Here is a 20,527-nt window from a genome sequence, read left to right on the forward strand (position 1 = left end):
TCCGTGGCTCAGGTTCTTTAAAACACAAAAGTCTCCCCTTCACAAAAGCATCATGAAATAAGGAGATGGACTATGGTTCCTCTACAGCTGAGAACCACAAAGGTTAGTCAGCCACATCTCTGGGTGGCTTGGGTCGTGGATGTGGGGACGCCTGAAGAACCCAACCCAGTGTTTCTTGGCAGCTCAGAGCAGCCCAGAGTGAGTTTCTTTGGCTTAGACACATCTGTTTTTGTGGGGAAGAACAGGTTTGTCTGGGCTCAGGGAAAACCAGAAGACAAAAGGAGGGCCTCAGAAATGCCACAACTCCAAGGATCTCTCTGAGCCCAGGAAAAGTCACAGTGTTTGATCTCTACCCTCCCCCACCTGCTGCTGTTCACCTCACAACACGTGTCAGAAAATTCGTGTTGAACTAGAGAGGACCAGAACTATGAGAAAAATATCAAAATGAGTTTTGTGCATGAGGATGGTTTCTACAAATGCTTGATAACGGAGGCTGTATCGCCTCTTTACCTCATTTGGATTTCCTTAAAATCCATTCGGCTTTGGCCACCAGTTTTAGGATGGCTGATGGAGGCTCTAGGTTAAACAGGTTATTATTTTTTTATTTTTTACTTCACTGCAGCATGTGGGACCTTACCATGCTGGTCAGTTTCCTGACCAGGGATTGAACTCTTCCCCTTGAATTGGCAGCACAGAGTCCTAACCTCCGGACCTCCAGGGAAGTCGCAGACAGGTTAATATTGTGCTACCCATCCAGGAGGAGACATGAGTTGAAATACATCAGCTTTTGGACATTATCTCAGATCAGACATATAAGCAGACAGGCATGATGTTTAGGCGGTGGAATGAGAGCTGGTCAGGTCAATGTCCAGAAGTCAGTGGGGAGGCATAAGCTCAGCAAGAGCAGGGGCTGCAGCTGCCTTATCCAATCACAGAGCCACAGCCCCCAGCCCATGGGGTGGGAAGGCTCACCGCATGCTGGCGGATTGAGTGGAAAGAGGGGGGTCCACTAGCAGCTGGAGCAGAACGGCCATCAGCCCCCAGCCCGTGGGGTGGGAGGGCTCACCGCACACTGGCAGACTGAGTGGAAGGAGGGGGGTCCATTAGCAGCTGGAGCAGGGTGGCCCCCAACCCCCAGCCCATGGGGTGGGAAGGCTCACTGCACGCTGGTGGACTGAGTGGAAGGAGGGGGGTCCATTAGCAGCTGGAGCAGGGTGGCCCCCAACCCCCAGCCTGTGGGGTGGGAGGGCTCACCACACGCTGGTGGACTGAGTGGAAGGAGGTGGGTACATTAGCAGTTGGAGCAGGACAGCCCCCAGCTAGTTTCTAGGAGGAACCCCAGCCCGCCCGGCTTGTTATAGCAAGTTCCCCGTGGAATCGTTCAGACTGGGGGCGTGGGCTCAGCTTGTCTCTGCGTCCAGAGCCTTGTCCTAGACGTGGGTTCTGGCTGGTGCCCGCACTTCCCAGAAGTCTGTTGGGCTTCTCTGTCGCCTGGAAACGAGGCTGGGAGGAGGGAGGGGTGGGAGGACCTGGTAACCTCAGCAGTGCTGGCAATCACTTTGGATTATTTGGGCTCCTGAAGGCACCTGTGAGTGAGAGGCAGAGCCAGCTGTCGCCTTGATCTGGGGTCATGGCAGCAGCACCCCAACTGGCCAAGCCTCGCTTCTGCTGCTTGCCTGCTGCTCCTTGCAGATTCCACTCTCTCTGGACGGCCAGGGAGCGCAGCCTGGAGTTTGGGGCCCCCATTCTTCCCCCTGAGCTCAGTCCCTCTTTATTTTTTTTCAGTCCCTCTTTAAAATCCACCAGAGCTTGAATCACCTTCAAAGTCCAAGTCAGGTGACTGTTACAGATCCCCAAGTTGAGATTAGTCTCTGATCTCAAGGTTTCTTGGAGAGAGCCCAGGGGAGCCTGATGCAGCCAGGCAAGTCTGGAGCAATCTGGGGGAAAGGGCCCAGACGGCAGCAGAGCAAGACACGCACAGCCTCCCTCTCCACTGCTGTGTCTCATCTCCCTTCCTGTGCTTCTGTCTGTCTCCAACGGGACAAACTCTCTTTGGGACCACAGTGGCCCACCTTGGTCACTGGAGAGCCTGGAACCCAGGTCATCTAAGATGAGATGCCACCAAGGAGCCCAGGACGAGAGGGAAGAGCTAGGTGCCCTGGGATTGGAGCTCAAGAAAAGGGGACTTACAGGGACATCTTTGGTGGCCCAGGGGCTAAGACTCCGCGCTCCCAATGCAGGGGCCCAGGTTTGATCCTGGGTCAGGGAACTAGATCCCACATGGCTGCAACTAAGAGTTAAAAAGCCGCAACTAAAGATCCTGCGTGGTGCAAGCAAGACCTGGCACAGCCAAAAATAAATAAGTAAAAGTAAATATTTAAAAAGAAGAGATTCATGGCTGAGAGAGGGGACTTCCATTTGGACTTGACACATATATCTTAATTCCCCGTTTAAACCTCAGTTACACAGGGGAAGAGAAATCTCAGGTATGGGATATACAAGTCATCTTGTTTCTCTCTCAGAAGTGACCCCAATCTCCCCACAGAGAGCAGTGGGGAGATCATCTCTGTCTAGATGCGATCCTGGTTCTGGCTGCTCACTTCCAGGCTTGGGGACCTGCTCCAGGGCAGCCCAAGGTAAGCTGTTGCCAGGTTGGTCTCCTGAGCTCGCCAGTTGGAGGCTGCTTATGCTGCCCATGGAGGAGCCTGCCTCCACTCTCAGGACCGTTCACAACAGGATGTATCCTAAGTATCAAACCCTGGTTGGTCCAGAGAACGCTGCCCATGAAGATGAGGGACTTGGCTGAGAGAGCCTTAGAAGTGGTACCACTCTCAGCCCCGGGCGCTCAGCTCACAGGATGCTCTCTCTCCTGCTTCTCATACCTGTTCTCTCCTAGGTCTTGTCTGACTCTCTCAGGCAGGCTTTAGGGCTTATTTCTCTTCCTGGCCCTTAGGTCCTGAGGGCCAGGCCAACCACAGGGGGCGGGCAAGGGGCTGGCTCACTCTCTCCTGGTCCAGACGCAGGGGGATTCCAGCCAGGAAGAGGGTTCACCTTCTGAAACCCAGCTCAGCTTTAAGTGATACAGCGCAGACACCTGGGCTTTAGTTTAATGATCAGATTCCAGGGTGGGCTGTCTCGGAAGTCAGTTAACAGTCGAGGAGATGGGAAGAGTGCGCAGACTTCCTCATGGCTCCGGTAAACTGGCCAGACATTTCAGCCTACATTCACTTCATCCTCCTGACTGCCTGAGACCCAGACACCAGGTGACGTCCTGCCTTACCCGCTCCCGCATCCTTCCATCCCACCCTGACCACAGGTGCCAAATGAAGGGGCGAGGCAGAGAGCGGTCCGGTGGGAAGGCAGAGCCAGAGCGAGGGTTCAGGTCTTCCGCATCTCTGCAGTCGGGGCTCGCTCATTTCTAGCCAAGTTCAGCCCAGGCCATGTCTCCCCCTGCACCCCTCCCTGCCCCCCGCCCTGGCACCAGTGGGGTGCAGTTTGAGAGCTAGGCCCTCAGCTCGGGGGGTGTATCCGGCTGCCGACAGGGGTGAGACACGTGGAAGGCCTCCAAGGCCAGCAGTGACTTGTTGATGCGGCTGATGGTAGGGTAGGGAGTGAGGTCCACCTTGAACCTGGGGCAGAGAAACATCCATCTAAGCCGAGGTCTGCAGGGCACAGCCTGTGGGCGGCAGGCAGGCAGGGCTGGATGAAGCCCCTGGGGCTGGCCGGCGCAGGCGTAGGAAGGTGGCCCTGCCGGCTGGGGGCTCCATTCACAAGGCAGCTCTCTGTGGAGGGGCAGGCCTCCTGCAGTGCCGTGTTTCTTGCTGTTCCCACTCCACGGGAACAGGCTGCCGTGGCAGTCTCCATGACCTATATGTGTAAGGCTGGTGCTGGGCTCTCATATACAGATTATCTCCTGGCCTTTTCATGAGCTTCTTGAGGGGAGGGAATGTGTCTACACATTTTTGCTGCTGCTGCTGCTAAGTTGCTTCAGTCGTGTCCGACTCTGTGCGACCCCATAGACAGCAGCCCTCGGGGCTCCCCTGTCCCTGGGATTCTCCAGGCAAGAATACTGGGGTGGGTTGCCATTTCCTTCTCCAATGCCTGCATGCATGCTAAGTCACTTCAGTCGTGTCCGACTCTGTGCGACCCCATGGACAGCAGCCCACCAGGCTCCTCTGTCCATGGGATTCTCTAGGCAAGAGTTCTGGAGCGGGTTGCCATGTCCTTCTCCAACACATTCTTGTTAAGTGTTTCCATAACTGTAACAGTCCCTGGCGTGAGAAATGGCAACCCGCTCCGGTATTCTTGCCTGGAGAATCCCATGGACAGAGGAGCCTGGCAGGCTACAGTCCATGGGGTCCCAAAGAGTCAGGCACAGCTGAGCAACTGAGCACACACGTGTGCAACTGCACGCACGCACGCACACACACACACACACACACACACACACACACACACACACACACAGAGGAGTGCTCAGCACAGTGCCTTCCACAGAGAGGTTCTATCTGGGCCTTCCTGAAGGGCTGATGGGAGGAAAGCAGAGCTCACTGCTGGGCACAGACACACCACACGGGGGAGAGCAGGCTCTCAGAGGGTCTTCTTCAGGGGTGTCCACCAGGCAAGGCACCCCCTCCTGGGAGCAGGGACTGCAAGGTATCCCCCAGGCTGTGGTGGGCATGGCAACGGTGTTATGCCAGCTTCTTCTGGTTGTCTCCTACGGGCCACAGTGGCTGCTGTGGCCTAGCACGGGGTGGGGGGGTACCTTGGCCAGTTGGGGAGAGTCTGCATGAGATGTCACCTCAGTAGATGAAGTCAGGGCCTGACAGTAGGAGGAAGCTGGGTGTTTTGAGGTGAGCGGGCAGGAGGAGGAGAAAGGGTGCTGTGGCATGCTCTTACCTGTCAGCATTTGCCACCTGAGGCGCTAAGCACAGGTCAGCCATGGACACCTGCAAAGAGGGTCAGGGGGGGCTTTCATCAGGGGGTGCACCCCAGACTCACGCTGGTTCCTGTACCGGGGTGCTGGCCTCTGATGCTGCCATCTGCCTCTGGCTCTTCTACCCACCCCAAGGCCACCCTCCCCCTGCCTGTCTCCCGTGGGCCTGGGCGGGGTCTGTCCCTTGAGTAGAAGCACTTCTCCCGGCTAAGCTCCAGCTGCCCTGACAACCAGCTCTGTGGGTAGCCAGAGAAGGCCTGTCTGCCTCAGTGGACAGTACTGTCCTCGTTAAAAACCACCAGCACGCAGGGAGGGCACCCAGCAGGGACGGGATGCCTCTAGGTGCGGGTTGTAGGGTGGCGCTTGGGAACCAGAATTAGCACCGGGCCAGGGCCTCAGCCTGTATGAGCCGAGGGCACCTGAACCCTAGAATCCTGTCACTGGAAGGGAATGGAGGAACTGTCTAGTCTAATCCCTCGTGTGATGGCTGGACCGCCTCTGCATTTGGGAGACGAGGTCTTCGACTTGAATACCTCGAGGAACTAGAAACTCACTTCCTCTTGAGGCAGCCGACCAAGGGGACCTGAGGAGCACCCCACGAGCCAACTTCTGCTTAACACAGAGGGTGCCCTCCCCCACACCCACCACAGCTGCCTCCTCGGGAAGCTCTGGAGACCGAGCCTGCCCCAGGCTGGAGGGAGGCGGCTGAGTCTTAGGGGGAGACGGTGGCAGCCTGAGGCGGCCCAGGGAGGGGCTTACCTCGTCCCCCACACAGAACCTCCCCGCCGTGCTCTGCAGAGTCTGCTCCAGAGCTGTGGGGAGGCAACACGGTGACTCTCACTCTGGGCACGGAAAGGGGAGGTCAGCCTTTCTGGGCTTTGGCATCCATAGCTATGACACGGGCAGCTGTCTTGAGTAGCAAGGCTGGTGTGTGTGCTGGAGGGAATGCGGCCATCGGGCCTGGAGACGGTGACAGGGTGTGGGGTGCCTGCCCTCGGCCAGCGCAGCTATGGTTCCCTCCCCTGAGAGGACAAGACCTGCCTCTGGCCAAGGCAGCGGGTCTCACGCTGAGGGGTGGGCGCTTTGCGGGCCTTGGCTTCCTGCCCGCAGTGGGCAGTGGAGCCAGTGGAGCTGGGCCTCTTATCTCCCAAAGGCCTCGCGCGTGAGGGTCCCAGAAGCACCAGGGGTTCGGGTCAGGTTTGGTTGCTGCCCAACCCACTTCCCCCTTGGCCCTGCCCATCCATGCCACCACTGTCAAGGCCAAAGGGCCTGGGAGGTTGCTGTAGATGCCCGGGGCCCCGGGTGTGAGGGCCGTTTCTCTGAGAGGTCACCAGGGGGCAGCTCACAGGAGCAGGGACTCACCATTAAAGCCAGAAGTGATGGCCTGCTGGGCCCAGGTCAGCTGGTTCTCCTGTCCCACCTGCTTCAGGACAGACAGGTTCTGTATGGCCCAAGGAAAAATCAGAGGTGAGCTCTGGGAGCCAGGCTGAGCCCACCCACTCCGCCAAGGCCCCTCTGGCAAGCCCAGTTCCCACGCGGTCTTTAACTGTACACCTGTCCTACACTGGACCCTGCGAGCTCCTTCCTCCCATCTGGGCCCCAGGTTGGAAGGGAGGTGACAGTCTTGGAGGCCACCTTCTCCGGCTGCCCCAGAGTCCCCGGTAGTCCGGAAGCCTGTGACTCCAGCAGAGACATGGAAGGTGGGGGGATGCAACCCAAGGCCTCTCTCCCTTGCATCCAGTGTTTCTCTATGGGACAGGGTCCCTTGTGAAGAGGGGGTGTTGAGACAGGGTAGGGGGCAGGATTGGGGGAGGCACACAGGACTAGCTTTCAGGAGATCCGGGTGTCTGTCTGCTCTAACCTCCTTTGTTAAAAAAAATAAAAAGCAACAAGGGGCACAGGTGCACAGTCTGGGGTCTGTCACACTGAGAGTGACTCTGCAAAGTCACTTCACCTTTCTGGGCTATTTTCTTTTTTTTGGGATCCTTGAGACTGTACAGTCCATGGAATTTTCCAGGCCAGAATACTGGAGCGGGTAGCCTTTCCCTTCTCCAGGGGATCTTCCCAACCCAGGGATCGAACCCAGGTCTTCTGCATTGCAGGCAGATGCTTTACCAGCTGAGCCACAAGGGAAGCCCTGGGCTATTTTCTTATTTCCAAAATCACTCCACCTTTCTCAGCTATTTTCTTTTTCGCAAAGTCAAGAGTTAGCACAGATGGATTTTTTTAAAAACAGATGAACTCTTTTAACACTTTTCTGTTCTACCAGTGAAAATTAAAAAAAAAAAAAAAAAAAAAAATCTGAGGCGAATCCCAGTCTATGACAGAGAACAGGTGAAAGGGAGGCTGCTGTGGGCCTAGGCAGGACCTGGGTGGCTCACCTCTCCCTGCCTCCTGGCCCCTTCCCACCTCGGAGGGAGGTGGTGCCTCTGGAGGTGTCCTTGGAAACCTTGGGGTCCCCGGGGCATGGGTATTTTCTGGCTGCCCTCCTCCCTCTGCCCCACAATCCGGGGCAAGTCCCTGAGGGTCCCCTCTGTCCTCCTGCCCCCAGCCCCCGCCCACTGATGAGCTGGGTGCTGCCGGGTGGGCTCACAGGAGGGGAGGGAGGGAGGGAGCGCACACACAGGTGCCGCACCTGCAGGGGCTGGATGCCGCTGGCGATGAGGTCGGACACCATGCGCACCTGGGCCCTCTTCTTCGGGTCCTGAGGCAGGAGTCGCGGTGTGGGCCGGGTCTCCTCCAGATACTCGATGATGGCCAGCTGTGCAGAGGGGAGCAGTGAGACAGGGACCAGAGGGGACGGCTGATTCCTCCTCCTCCACTTCCAACACTGCACTACGTCGCTCAGTCGCATCCGACTCTTCTCGACCCCATGGACTGCAGCCCACCAGGTTCCTCTGTCTGCAGGATCCTCCAGGCAGGAATACTGGAGTGGGCTGTCATGCCCTTCTCCAGGGGATCTTCCCGACCCAGGGATGGAACCCAGGTTTCTTACGTCTCCTGCGTTGGCAGGTGGGTTCTTTACTAGTGCCACCTGGGGAAGCCCAAATCACCACTCCACCTTTTTTACCCTTCTTACCGTCCTCCCCAAGAGGCTCCCCAGGAGGACGAGCTCATTTTGGATCCTTGTCCTGCTGAGCTTGGGCTCCCCCCATGCTTAAGACTCTCCTCACTTCCCAAAGCAAGTGGGCAACCTCCCTTGCGTCCCTCCTAAGAGCTGGGCGCCTTGGGTAGACACAGGCAAGGAAGGGCTGTGAGGTCCACTTGTCCAGGACCCCATACTCATGCGGGGTCTCCCGAAGCTTCCACTTACGGACTGGCTGATGGTGATTCCATCAATCTTCAGGGCTGGCACCTGCTTCATGGGATTCAGGGCCTGAAATTCTTCAGAGAACTGTGGAGACAAGGCTCTGGTGGACTGGGAGGCCTGGCCTGAGCCGGCTAAAGCAGAAAGGAGCAAGCAGGAAGCCCCCAGCCTACTGCCCACTTGCACCCCCCTCCCTGGGGAAGGCCCTGGCTCCAAGGCTCTGGATGACACCGGGGGGAATCCGTGCAGAATCCTGAAGCCCAGTGGCCGCTGAGACATAGGCTTTGTCCCAGTGGCCTGGCTGTGTGCTTGTCCCTGCACCTCGTATGTGGCCACCAAGGCGCCTCCGCAGGGTTCACCACCTGCCCTGCTGGAGTCGTGCTGTGGTATGGCTCCTGGAACCTGGGCCTCCCCATGGCCCCGGCGCTGCTGCACAGCCTGCCGCCCTGTCCCATGAGGGAGAGCCAGCAGCCTCCTCTGGCTGGGGGGACTACAGGGCGCAAGACTACAGGGTTCATCTCTCACGGGCAGAAGTCTGCATCCCCTGCTGGGCCCCTCTCCGAGGCCTCTGCCTCCTACATTGTGGCCTGGGGGCAGCCTGCTTACCTGCTGGCCCCCATCCTTTGTGAGGTTGACGGCTACTGTCTCATAGTCGATGTTTTTCAAGGCCAGAGCTAGGAGAGCCGGGAGATGGCAGTCAGGTGACCGCCTCCGACCACATTCCCCGGGGTGACCAGAGAGATGGAGTCTTCTTTCTCTGCGCCACTGAGGGAAGTTCTGGGCCCTGCTTCCCATCTCCCTTGAGCAGCACCTGCTCTCCTACCCTAGGGCCCTGACACTCTGCCTCTCTTCTTCCTGGGCTCACTGTATCCCCAGGGGAGCCTTGTGCCCCCACGCCATGGGCTCCTGGAGGACAGCAGGGAAGTGTCCCCGTCATCTCTGCCCCATGCAGGGCCTCAGCCAGCGGTGAGCGTGGCTGATGTGTTGGAGACACGCACTCATCCCCCGAGCCAAGGCCATCTGAGGGCTGAGGGAAGGTGCTCAGTGACCAGGCAGGGCCCACATCGACCGATGACACTCTGGTTCTGTTTAGAGAGGAAGCCCTTTCTAATTCATTCTCTCTGTGCTCCGGGTTGCTGACTGCAGATTCCAAGCAGGGTGCTGGGACTCTCCGGTGGTCTCAGCGTGGCATAGCTGGGACTCCCAGTGGCTGGATTTCCTCTCTTCCTCCTTTGATGTTTCCCCACCCCCCACCACCCCTCCCGGCAAAGTGAGGGTAAAACAGTCAACCTCAGTGGAGGAGACTGCAAGTGTGCACACTTGTGCATTAAAATACGGCGATGGCCGGCATCAGGCGAAGGAATGAGGGGAGGAGGCTGAGACACGCCACAGTCTGCAGAGCCTGGAGGACGCTGGGCTCTGCGGTCAGCTCCACCCTGGAGGCTGAGCCTGGTCGGGGCCAAGGCACACCAGCCCCGCAGACAGCGCCCACGCTGCCGTCTGGCCCAGCCAGGGCGGAGGCTGTGGGCCGGGGGAGGGTGTCTTCTTCGAGGAACATGTCCTCCAGCAGCCCAGTGCTCTTGCTCACCGAATCTAGCAAGTACCAGGGGCCTGTGGGAAGAGGTGGTCATGGAGGATGGCTTCGCAGTCAGGACCAGGCTCCTGCCAGGGTTCAAATGCCATCACATTCACCTGTTAGCCCCGTGGCCTTGGGCAGGTAACTTCATGAGCCTCTGGGCCCGTTTCCCCAGCTGACAGGCAGCGCAGGGTAGGAAGGAACATGGACTCTGGAGCCAGACTAGCTGGGTCAAATTCCAGCTCCGCCCTTTACTAGTTACGTGACCTTGGGCAAGTCCCCTTGGGCAACCTCCCTGTGCCCCAGTTTTCCCACCGGTACAATGGTGACACCAATAATACCTCCCTCCTAGGGTTGTTCAGATTTAAATGGAGTCATGGACACAAAAGCACTCAGCCCCATTTTCTCTCGGCAAGAGCCTGTGACTCTGAGCTCGGCCAAGGGCTGAGTGAAGCTGAGGGAGAGAAGGGTCAGATGAGGACTGAATCAGAAGGGCCGCAGTTTCTCCTTCCCTGAGGCCTCTGGGCTTGACACTGGCCAGTGTCTGTTTAATTTGCCAGATCAAATAAGATAAGAAGTGAGGAATGCCAGCTGTTCCCTGCCAGTTACCAAGGACCTCTGAGTTCTCTGAGGTTGCCTGAAGCATGGTTACTACGGGGCTTTGGAGAGCAGTGTGGGAGAGGTGGCAGGTCTAAGAGGAAAAATAGCCCCTTCCTTCCTCTTGTTGCCTTTCCAAGGTGGACATGTCTTCAAGGCTGAGGGCTCCAGGAGATCTGCTGGGGGTGGTACCCTGAAAAGCTGGTACCCAGCTTTTCACCCAGGCTTCCCTCTACCCCACCCCACCCCACCCTGGCTCTCAGTGGAGGCGCAGCTCTTACCGATTCGAACTCTCCATGAGCAGGAGCTTCGGAAATAGGAATACAGGATGGGCTGAGGAGAGAGAACAAGGAGGCACGTTAACCCATGCTTGGTGGGTTCTCAGCCCCAGAAATCCACTGGAGGGGAGGCAACTCCCAGCCAGGAGGCTCCCAGCAAGCCAGGCCTCCTTCCTTTAGCCTGCATTGGGAAAATTCAGGCCAGACTTAGAGCTATCTGGGATAGAGGCCTTGGGGGTCGTGTGGTGACTCCAACTATGCTGTCATGCGTCCCTGAGGACCCAGGGACTCCCCACAGGGGAAGCCAGTCTGCAAATGCTTTCCTTACCTTGCTCGATTCAGCCATGCTGCTGTGGTGACCCCTGGCCTCTCAGGGAACATCCACTCATAGAGCTGCAGGGCAGGGGGAGTAACCCTAAAGGGGTGGATCCTACTACCAGCCAATGGGAAGCTGGGCTAAACAGGCATCGGGGAACTTTGAGTCTGGTCAGAAAGGGCCTCTTGAACTTGTGGGAAGCCTATTCTGCTTCCGGTGGAGCCGGGCAGACAGCAGGCATAGTTCTGAAGCAGTATTTGACGCGGTGCAGTGGGCTGGGAGCTGGCAGACCTGGGGGCTGGTCCCAGCGCAGGAACTAGCTCTGTGTGACTGGGCACAGAGCCCTGCCTTCTCTAGTCTTCAGCTCCCTCATCTGTGAAACGAAGGGTTGCCCTAAAATGATAGCTTGATACCTTCCAACAGTGGCAGAGAGATCGGGAAATCTAATTTTCTGAGCTTTGGTGCCCATCTCTTTCAACATTCCACCTACCAGTCCTCCATGCTCTCAAGTGATCTCATTAAAACAGCTAGGGAATATGCCCATTGACTCCAAAGCTGAGGTCACAAGCCAGCAGTCCACAGTGTTCTGTTTGGTCTATACTGTATTTAAAAACCTTTCAATTAGTTGGTAACATTAAAAATCACATTGTTTTATATATAAATCCTGTTGCCTATTTTTCCTTAAAAAAAAAAAAAAGTCTGGGGATACTGGACTGTTTTCTTTCTGAGTAGCAACACCGACCAGAGACAATTAATAACCCCCTTTAGAGAAGGCAAGCCCTCTCAGATCTGCCATGGCCCTGTTCCTCATTTTTGTTGATTTGAAGCCCCTGAAGGCAATAGCATGTGAGACATCACCTCTAAACTTTCGGGGACTCAAAGTTAGTTTCTCTGGTGCTTCCAGGTACCCAGCATTCCAAAGCAGAACCCAGGACAGAAATGGCAACCCACTCCAGTGTTCTTGCCTGGAGAATCCCAGGGATGGGGAAGCCTGGTGGCCTGCTGTCTATGGGGTCGCACAGAGTAAGACACGACTGAAGCAACTTAGCAGCAGCAGCAGCAGCACTCATGAATCTTCCAGCAGACACATATGTAGCCTTATGGATGAAGGAGAACTCAACAGAATTTCTCAGATTACCCCTGTCTACCATCTCTCGATAGACACTTCACCCAAGTTTCTTCCTGCTTCTGCATGCGCCAGGTCACCAAGCTGCTTGCTACTGAGAGAATCATTTCCTAGGCAGGTCAATAAGAAGTCTAGGGGTCCCCAAGGAGAGAGGGGTCTGGAATTCTCAAGGAGGAAGAATGGACAAGCTTTTTTTCCCCTCTACATTCCTTAAGATTATACAACAATGTATTCTGCCTGAGGACAGTCTCTGGATTAAACCTTCTGGCTAATCCTGTTATCTTAAAATGTAAATTATGGGAGTTCAATTCAGTCACTCAGTCGTGTCCAACTCTTTGCGACCCCATGAATTGCAGCACGCTACACCTCCCTGTCCATCACCAATTCCTGGAGTTCACTCAAACTCATGTCCATTGAGTTGGTGATGCCATCCAGCCATCTCATCCTCTGTCGTCCCCTTCTCCTCCTGCCCCCTATCCCTCCCAGCATCAGAGTCTTCTAATGGGTCAACTCTTCGCATGAGGTGGCCAAAGTACTGGAGTTTCAGCTTTAGCATCATTCCTTCCAAAGAACACCCAGGACTGATCTTTAGAATGGACTGGTTGGATCTCCTTGCAGTCCAAGGGACTCTCAAGAGACTTCTCCAACACCACAGGTCAAAAGCATCAATTCTTTGATGCTCAGCTTTCTTCACAGTCCAACTCTCACATCCATACATGACTACTGGAAAATTATGGGAGTAGGTCTGGTCTTTACAAGCATTATATAACAATAATGTATCCTGCCTGAGGACAGTCTCTGGATTAAACCTTCTGGCTAATCCTGAAGGGCAGCAGTAAGGAGATACCCCTCGTCTAAGGTAAGAAGCAGGGGCTGTGCTTTGCTGGAGCAGCCGTGAAGAAATACCCCATGCCCAAGGTAAGAGAAACCCAAGTAAGATGGTAGGTGTTGCAAGAGGGCATCAGAGGGCAGAAACACTGAAACCATACTCACAGAAAACTAGTCAATCTAATCACACTAGGACCACAGCCTTGTCTAACTCAATGAAACCAAGCCATGCCCACGGGGCAACCCAAGACGGGCGGGTCATGGTGGAGAGGTATGACAGAATGTGGTCCACTGGAGAAGGGAATGGCAAGCGACTTCAGTATTCTTGCCTTGAGAACCCCATGAACAGTATGAAAAGGCAAAATGATAGGATACTGAAAGAGGAACTCCCCAGGTCAGTAGGTGCCCAACATGCTACTGGAGATCAGTGGAGAAATAACTGCAGAAAGAATGAAGGAATGGAGCCAAAGCAAAAACAATACTGTGGATGTGACTGGTGATAGAAGCAATGTCCGATGTTGTAAAGAGCAATATTGCATAGGAACCTGGAATGTCAGGTCCATGAATCAAGGCAAATTGGAAGTGGTCAAACAAGAGATGGCAAGAGTGAACGTTGACATTCTAGGAATCAGTGAACTAAAATGGACTGGAATGGGTGAATTTAACTCAGATGACCATTATATCTACTACTCTGGGCAGGAATCCCTCAGAAGAAATGGAGTAGCCATCATGGTCAGCAGAAGAGTCCGAAATGCAGTACTTGGATGCAATCTCACAAACGACAGAATGATCTCTGTTCGTCTCCAAGGCAAACCATTCAGTATCACAGTTATCCAAGTCTATGCCCCAACCAGTAACGCTGAAGAAGCTGAAGTTGAACGGTTCTATGAAGATCTACAAGACCTTTTAGAACTAACACCCAAAAAAGATGTCCTTTCATTGTATGGGACTGGAATGCAAAAGTAGGAAGTCAAGAAACACCTGGAGTAATAGTCAAATTTGGCCTTGGAATGCGGAATGAAGCAGGGCAAAGACTAATAGAGTTTTGCCAAGAAAATGCACTGGTCATAGCAAACACCCTCTTCCAACAACACAAGAGAAGACCCTACACATGGACATCACCAGATGGTCAACACTGAAATCAGACTGATTATATTCTTTGCAGCCAAAGATGGAGAAGCTCTATACAGTCAACAAAAACAAGACCGGGAGCTGACTGTGGCTCAGATCATGAACTCCTTATTGACAAATTCAGACTTAAATTGAAGAAAGTAGGGAAAACTGCTAGACCATTCAGGTATGACCTAAATCAAATCCCTTACGATTATACAGTGGAAGTGAGAAATAGATTTAAGGGCCTAGATCTGATAGACAGAGTGCCTGATGAACTATGGAATGAGGTTTGTGACATTGTACAGGAGACAGGGATCAAGACCATCCTCATAGAAAAGAAATGCAAAAAAGCAAAATGGCTGTCTGAGGAGGCCTTACAAATAGCTGTGAAAAGAAGAGAAGCGAAAAGCAAAGGAGAAAAGAAAAGACATAAGCATCTTGAATGCAGAGTTCCAGAGAATAGCAAGGAGAGATAAGAAAGCCTTCTTCAGCAATCAATGCAAAGAAATAGAGGAAAACAACAGAATGGGAAAGACTAGAGATCTCTTTAAGAAAATTAGAGATACCAAGGGAACATTTCATGCAAAGATGGGCTCGATAAAGGACAGAAATGGTATGGACCTAACAGAAGCAGAAGATATTAAGAAGAGGTGGCAAGAATACACAGAAGAACTGTACACAAAAGATCTTCACGACCCAGATAATCACAATGGTGTGATCACTAATCTAGAGCCAGACATCCTGGAATGTGAAGTCAAGTGGGCCTTAGAAAGCATCACTACAAACAAAGCTAGTGGAGGTGATGGAATTCCAGTTGAGCTATTTCAAATCCTGAAAGATGATGCTGTGAAAGTGCTGCACTCAATATGCCAGCGAATTTGGAAAACTCACCAGTGGCCACAGGGCTGGATAAGGTCAGTTTTGATTCCAATCCCAAAGAAAGGCAATGCCAAAGAATGCTCAAACTACTGCACAATTGCACTCATCTCACACGCTAGTAAAGTCATGCTCAAAATTCTCCAAGCCAGGCTTCAGCAGTACGTGAACCATGAACTTCCTGATGTTCAAGCTGGTTTTAGAAAAGGCAGAGGAACCAGAGATCAAATTGCCAACATCCACTGGATCATGGAAAAAGCAAGAGAGTTCCTGAAAAACATATATTTCTGCTTGATTGACTATGCCAAAGCCTTTGACTGCATGGATCACAATAAACTGTGGAAAATTCTGAAAGAGATGGGAATACCAGACCACCTGACCTGCCTCTTGAGAAACCTGTATCCAGGTCAGGAAGCAACAATTGGAACTGGACATGGAACAACAGAGTGGTTCCAAAGAGGAAAAGGAGTACCTCAAGGCTGTATATTGTCACCCTGCTTATTTCACTTCTATGCAGAGTACATCATGAGAAACGCTGGGCTGGAAGAAGCACAAGCTGAAATCAAGATTGCCGGGAGAAATATCAATAACCTCAGATATGCAGATGACGCCACCCTTAGGGCAGAAAGTGAAGAGGAACTCAAAAGCCTCTTGATGAAAGTGAAAGAGGAGAGTGAAAAAGTTGGCTTAAAGCTCAACATTCAGAAAACGAAGATCATGGCATCCAGTCCCATCACTTCATGGGAAATAGATGGGGGAAACAGTGTCAGACTTTATCTTTTTGGGCTCCAAAATCACTGCAGATGGTGACTGCAGCCATGAAATTAAAAGATGCTTACTCCTTGGAAGAAAAGTTATCACCAACCTAGATAGTATATTCAAAAGCAGAGACATTACTTCGCTGACTAAGGTCCGTCTAGTCAAGGCTATGGTTTTTCCAGTGGTCATATATGGATGTAAGAGTTGGACTGTGAAGAAGGCTGAGCGCCAAAGAATTGATGCTTTTGAACTGTGGTGTTGGAGAAGTCTCTTGAGAGTCCCTTGGACTGCAAGGAGATCCAACCAGTCCATTCTGAAGGAGATCAGCCCTGGGATTTCTTTGGAAGGAATGATGCTAAAGCTGAAACTCCAGTGCTTTGGCCACCTCATGCGAAGAGTTGACTCATTGGAAAAGACTCTGATGCTGGGAGGGACTGGGGGCAGGAGGAGAAGGGGATGACAGAGGATGAGATGGCTGGATGGCATCACTGACTCGATGGATGTGAGTCTGAGTGAACTCCAGGAGTTGGTGATGGACAGAGGGGCCTGGCGTGCTGTGATTCATGGGGTCGCAAAGAGTCGGACTCGACTGAGCGACTGAACTGAACTGAGTCCTGTTATCTTAAAATGTAAATTATGGTAGTCGGTCTGGTCTTTACAACCTCCAGACATTCTTTGGATTCACTGGAAAGTATATAACTCCATTGCTAACACTAGCAAGCAGGTACTCTTTCTACCCCCTTCTGATGTCTATGTCAGAAGCTTTCTCTATCTCCTTTATACTTTAATAAAACTTTATTACACAAAAGCTCTGAGCGATCAAGCCTTGTCTCTGGCCCCGGATTGAATTCTTCTCCTCTGGAGGCCATGAATCCCAGCGTCTTTGCGTGGTTCAGCAACAACCTTTCACCTTGGGGGCTCGTCTGGGTTCTTCAGGACAAGGTAAGGATGCTTGGAGCTCTAGTTCTCTGTTCTCCTAGCGAACACATTTTCTGCTGTACTTTATTTAACTCTACAGTGTGCTTGCGTGAATGAATGAAACTCACTGCATGAAGCAAGTGAGGAGCCCTGCTGTGCAGTTCCATGGTAACCTCATATGGCTTATGGCAGAAACCTGTCAGGGGATTATACCGACCTGCCAATGCCAAGAGGCACCCAATGTCTCCTTCTGTAACCGACCAGAAATGGGCAAAGCGTGTGGACCGAACTCTTTCTTGGTCAAACTTTTTAGTCTCTTTGACGATTTCATAACTCCTTGGAAATTAGAAGTACTAACCTAATCTGTCGCTTCATAGACTTTCAAGGGACTTGTGATCTATGCTGTTACTGTGTATTGTTACTTAGATCCCAAACTTGGATTGGTAGTTAGGAAGCGCCTAGCTTCACTAGGAATCGAAAGTTCGAAAGTTAGATGGAGCTCTAGCTACAAGAGCATCTCTGAGGTTAAAGGTTACTCAGATTGGAACTACAATGGGTTTTTTTTCCTTTGGTAACGCTGGGTCTTAGTGGACCAGAAGAGGCTCTTATATTGGTGTGGTGATGCTTAGGAGGCTCTTATGCTGGTGTGGTGACACTTGGAAGGAACATCTCAGTTTTATGTTCGTATTGGTCTTACTGTGGTCAGGAATATACTCAGGGTCGTGCACAGGCACTCAGGTGATGAACGGTGCCCCCAGCGGTCTTAGCCTGGGGGGCATTCGGGAAGGTTACTCTGATTGCACCCCGGGTGGCATCAGAGGTAATGATGAAGAGCTGGACGTCAGTTAGGGATGCCATCAGGTCTACCCCTGGTGCATCACCACCCCATCTCCATGGTAGAACCGGGAGGGACGAGTACGGCGCCTGTGTCGGTAAGGGACAGATTAAGTCCGACCAGGAAAGAAAAGTTTTGGTGTAAAATCTGTCTACAGCCCCATGTAGGGCAAGGAGGGACGCCTCTGGTAGAAAGATGGTGCTGGTCGCTTTTTTCTCTCTTACAGATGGGAGCTAGCAATTCCAGCCTCACTCCTTTGAACTGTATCCTGAAAAACTGGGATAGATTTGATCCCCAGGGCTTAAAGAAGACACACCTGGTCTTCCTATGTCATACTGCATGGCCACGGTATCCATTGGAGGATGGCGAATGGTGGCCGGTTGGAGGGTCTCTTAAGTGTAATACAGTTTTACCATTAGACCGGTTCTGTAGAAAACAAGGGAAATGGGTAGAAGTAACATATGTGTTGCCCCTTTTTCTCTGCGAAATATGCCAGACTTGTGTCCTAAGGGTATACATTTGGGCTTGACTCCTTCAGCTCCCTCCTGTCCTACTTTTTAGAGGAGATGGAGGACAGGAGACAAAGAGATAAAGAAAAGCAGGTTTCTCCAATATATTCCTGGGATCATATGTGCAGAGCAGCCAGAGAGACTGAGGAACAGCCACACAAGCTGTTGCCTCTTTATGAAGCACCCACCAGGAGAAATAATCAGTCTATGAGAGTTAATAAGCCTTTTTCTTATCAAGAAATACAAAGAATCAAGGAGGATCTGGGAGACTATTTAGAGGACCCAGAAAAATATATTAGAGTGTTACTCTGCTTTATGACCTTACTCGGAAGGATGATGTATATCTTGGGACAAACACTGACTCCCAACTCAAAAACTCATTGGAGAGTATATAACTCTATTGCTAACACTAGCAAGTGGGTACTCTTTCTACCCTCTTCTGATGTCTATGTCAGAAGCTTTCGCTATCTCCTTTATACTTTAATAAAACTTTATTACACAAAAGCTCTGAGCGATCAAGCCTCGTCTCTGGCCCTGGATTGAATTCTTCTCCGAAGGCCAAGAATCCCAGAGTCTTTGTGTGGTTCAGCAACAACCTTTCACTACCTGACCCTGCTTTCATCATCCTCAAACTACCAACTCCACTTTCCATGCGGGTAAGGACACAAGTGGGAATCCAGTTCTCCTAAATTAGTTCCTGAGCTTGAGAGTTCCAGTCTATCCTGAAGAAAACTTTCATGGGCAAAGTGAAGATAGTTCTGGTACAAAGGACAAGTGATAGGCAGCAGGCATCCTTGGAGGAAGAGTTAGGTGGCCACAATTAGATGTACCCTGCTCCAGGGTGCCTCCCTTTCCTTACCTGGTTAGGCTGGAGGGGACCCTGGGGCCAAGAGGCAGCAACTGCTGAAACAATGGAATCTCTAGAGAGCCGCAAACAGTAGCTTAGAATCTCTGAAGAAACACCTTACCTAGTTACTAAATGTTATACCTTTGACCTGCGCTAAGGATGAGCACAGAACCACTGTAAATGCCATTAATCCCTCACGTTTCCTACGTGAGGGCCACCAGCAGATATAACCAAGGGGGGTTTCTGATCTCTCTCTTACCAGTGATACCTGCATAATCCATTCCATGTTCCTTTTTGCATTTGTAGAGCTAAATTTTAAAAGTTAAAAGAGTGAAGTCGCTCAATCATGTCTGCCTCTTTGCAACCCCATGGACTGTGTAGCCCACCAGGCTCCTCAGACCATGGGATTTTCCAAGCAAGAATACTGGAGTGGATTGCCATTATATTCCACCTGATGTTCCTGCCATCTTCCTTTGAGCTACAATCGCTGTTCTCACTCTTTAATAAAGAGATTGATATAGCGGATTGAGGACAGGCCTGGAAAATGCAAATTAAAACCGGTAAGGTCCCCAAGTGATTGTTATGACAAGTGCCACCACCTCCCCTTGGCAATCTCCCAAAATGCAAACAACCCTGGAAGGCCATTTGCTAACTGTTAAGACCCATTTGCTAACTGTTAGACCCGATGTTGAAGCTGAAATTCCAATACTTTGGCCACCTGATGCGAAGATCTGACTCCTTGGAAAAGACCCTGATGCTGGGAAAGTGAAGGCAGGAGGAGGAGGGGACGACAGAGGATGAGATGGCTGGATAGCATCATCGACTCGATGGACATGAGTTTGAGTAAACTCCGGGAGTTGGTGATGGACAGGGAGGCCTGGCGTGCTGCAGTCCGTGGGGTCGCAAAGAGTCGGACACGACTGAGCGACTGAACTGAACTGGAGACCTGAAGGGCTGACCCCCGGGAAAAAGTACGAAGGCCAGTGTACAGAACAGGGAGACGAGAGATGGCGCTAGGAAGCCCCAGCCGGTCGAGCTGGGGGCTGGCGAGACTAGCACGGAGGGTACGACTGAAACAACCCGGGCAACCTCAAGTTCCGTGCCTCGGGCCCAATCCCCGCTCCTACCCGCGAACACAGTTCAACGCGCAGGCGCAGAGCCAAGTCTGAGCGGCGCACGGCCTGCTGGGAGTCTTTGTGGGAGCTGTGGGCGGGGCCGAGCGGTCACCTTTGACCCCGACCCCAGGGTCGCCTCAGTGTTTCTAAGCAGCGGCCCTTCTCCTCGGATACGCGACACAGACCTTCCCCACTTGCATCTCGCGCTGCGGGCGGCCCCTCCTTCCAGGTCAGGAAACTTCGCGCCTGCGACTCTCCGACTCGGCGACGATTCGGGCCCAGTGGGACTCCAAAACGTCAAACTTCGGTTTTGGTCTGGGTGGAAGTGAGGGGCCGGCCCCCAACACTTCAGAACTTCGGTTTCGGTTTCAGTAAAAAGCGAGGGCCCGGCCCCCAACACGTCAGAACTCCGTCTCGGTAAAAGCGAAGGGCCGGACCCAACACGTCAGGACTTCGGTTTTGGTCAGGGTAGAAGCGAGGGGCGGGACCCAACACGTCAGGACTTCGGTTTGGGTCTCGGTAAAAGTGAGGGGCCGGGCCCAACACGTCAGGACTTGGGTTTCGGTCCCGGTAAAAGCGAGGGGCTGGCTG

At 52.8% G+C, this 20,527-nt stretch overlaps 1 protein-coding gene across 8 annotated transcripts; it reads right to left on the reverse strand.

Moving 5' to 3' along the window:
• On the reverse strand, window positions 646–20,501 carry GSTZ1 (glutathione S-transferase zeta 1). 8 transcript variants are annotated; one of them, XM_018053918.1, is made up of 10 exons: window positions 20,122–20,501; window positions 10,698–10,749; window positions 9,832–9,854; window positions 8,850–8,917; window positions 8,250–8,330; window positions 7,572–7,697; window positions 6,299–6,377; window positions 5,696–5,748; window positions 4,900–4,949; window positions 3,092–3,629 (listed from the first exon to the last, which is right to left on the reverse strand). In XM_018053918.1, exons 2-10 carry the CDS (start codon window positions 10,712–10,714, stop codon window positions 3,503–3,505), a joined length of 624 nt encoding a protein of 207 aa, XP_017909407.1. In that variant the 5' UTR covers window positions 10,715–10,749; window positions 20,122–20,501; the 3' UTR covers window positions 3,092–3,502. The 8 variants fall into 8 exon arrangements, with proteins under 8 accessions (XP_017909408.1, XP_017909407.1, XP_005686214.1 ...); XM_005686157.3 differs by lacking the exon at window positions 20,122–20,501 and adding an exon at window positions 11,023–11,107; XM_018053919.1 differs by lacking the exons at window positions 3,092–3,629; window positions 9,832–9,854; window positions 20,122–20,501 and adding exons at window positions 646–1,586; window positions 11,023–11,417.

The sequence above is a fragment of the Capra hircus genome, chromosome 10 (assembly GCF_001704415.2).
Source record: "Capra hircus breed San Clemente chromosome 10, ASM170441v1, whole genome shotgun sequence".
In the NCBI taxonomy this organism is placed as follows: Eukaryota; Metazoa; Chordata; class Mammalia; order Artiodactyla; family Bovidae; genus Capra; species Capra hircus.

Bases quoted from the DNA above. Each gene is read 5' to 3' on its own strand.
- GSTZ1 (XM_005686155.3), bottom strand. The intron at 6,378-7,571 runs GTGCGGCACCTG...TGGGCCATACAG, and splicing joins GCGGCATCCAGCCCCTGCAG to AACCTGTCTGTCCTGAAGCA. The intron at 3,630-4,899 runs GTAAGAGCATGC...TCTCTGCCCCAG, and splicing joins CAGGTGGCAAATGCTGACAG to GTTCAAGGTGGACCTCACTC.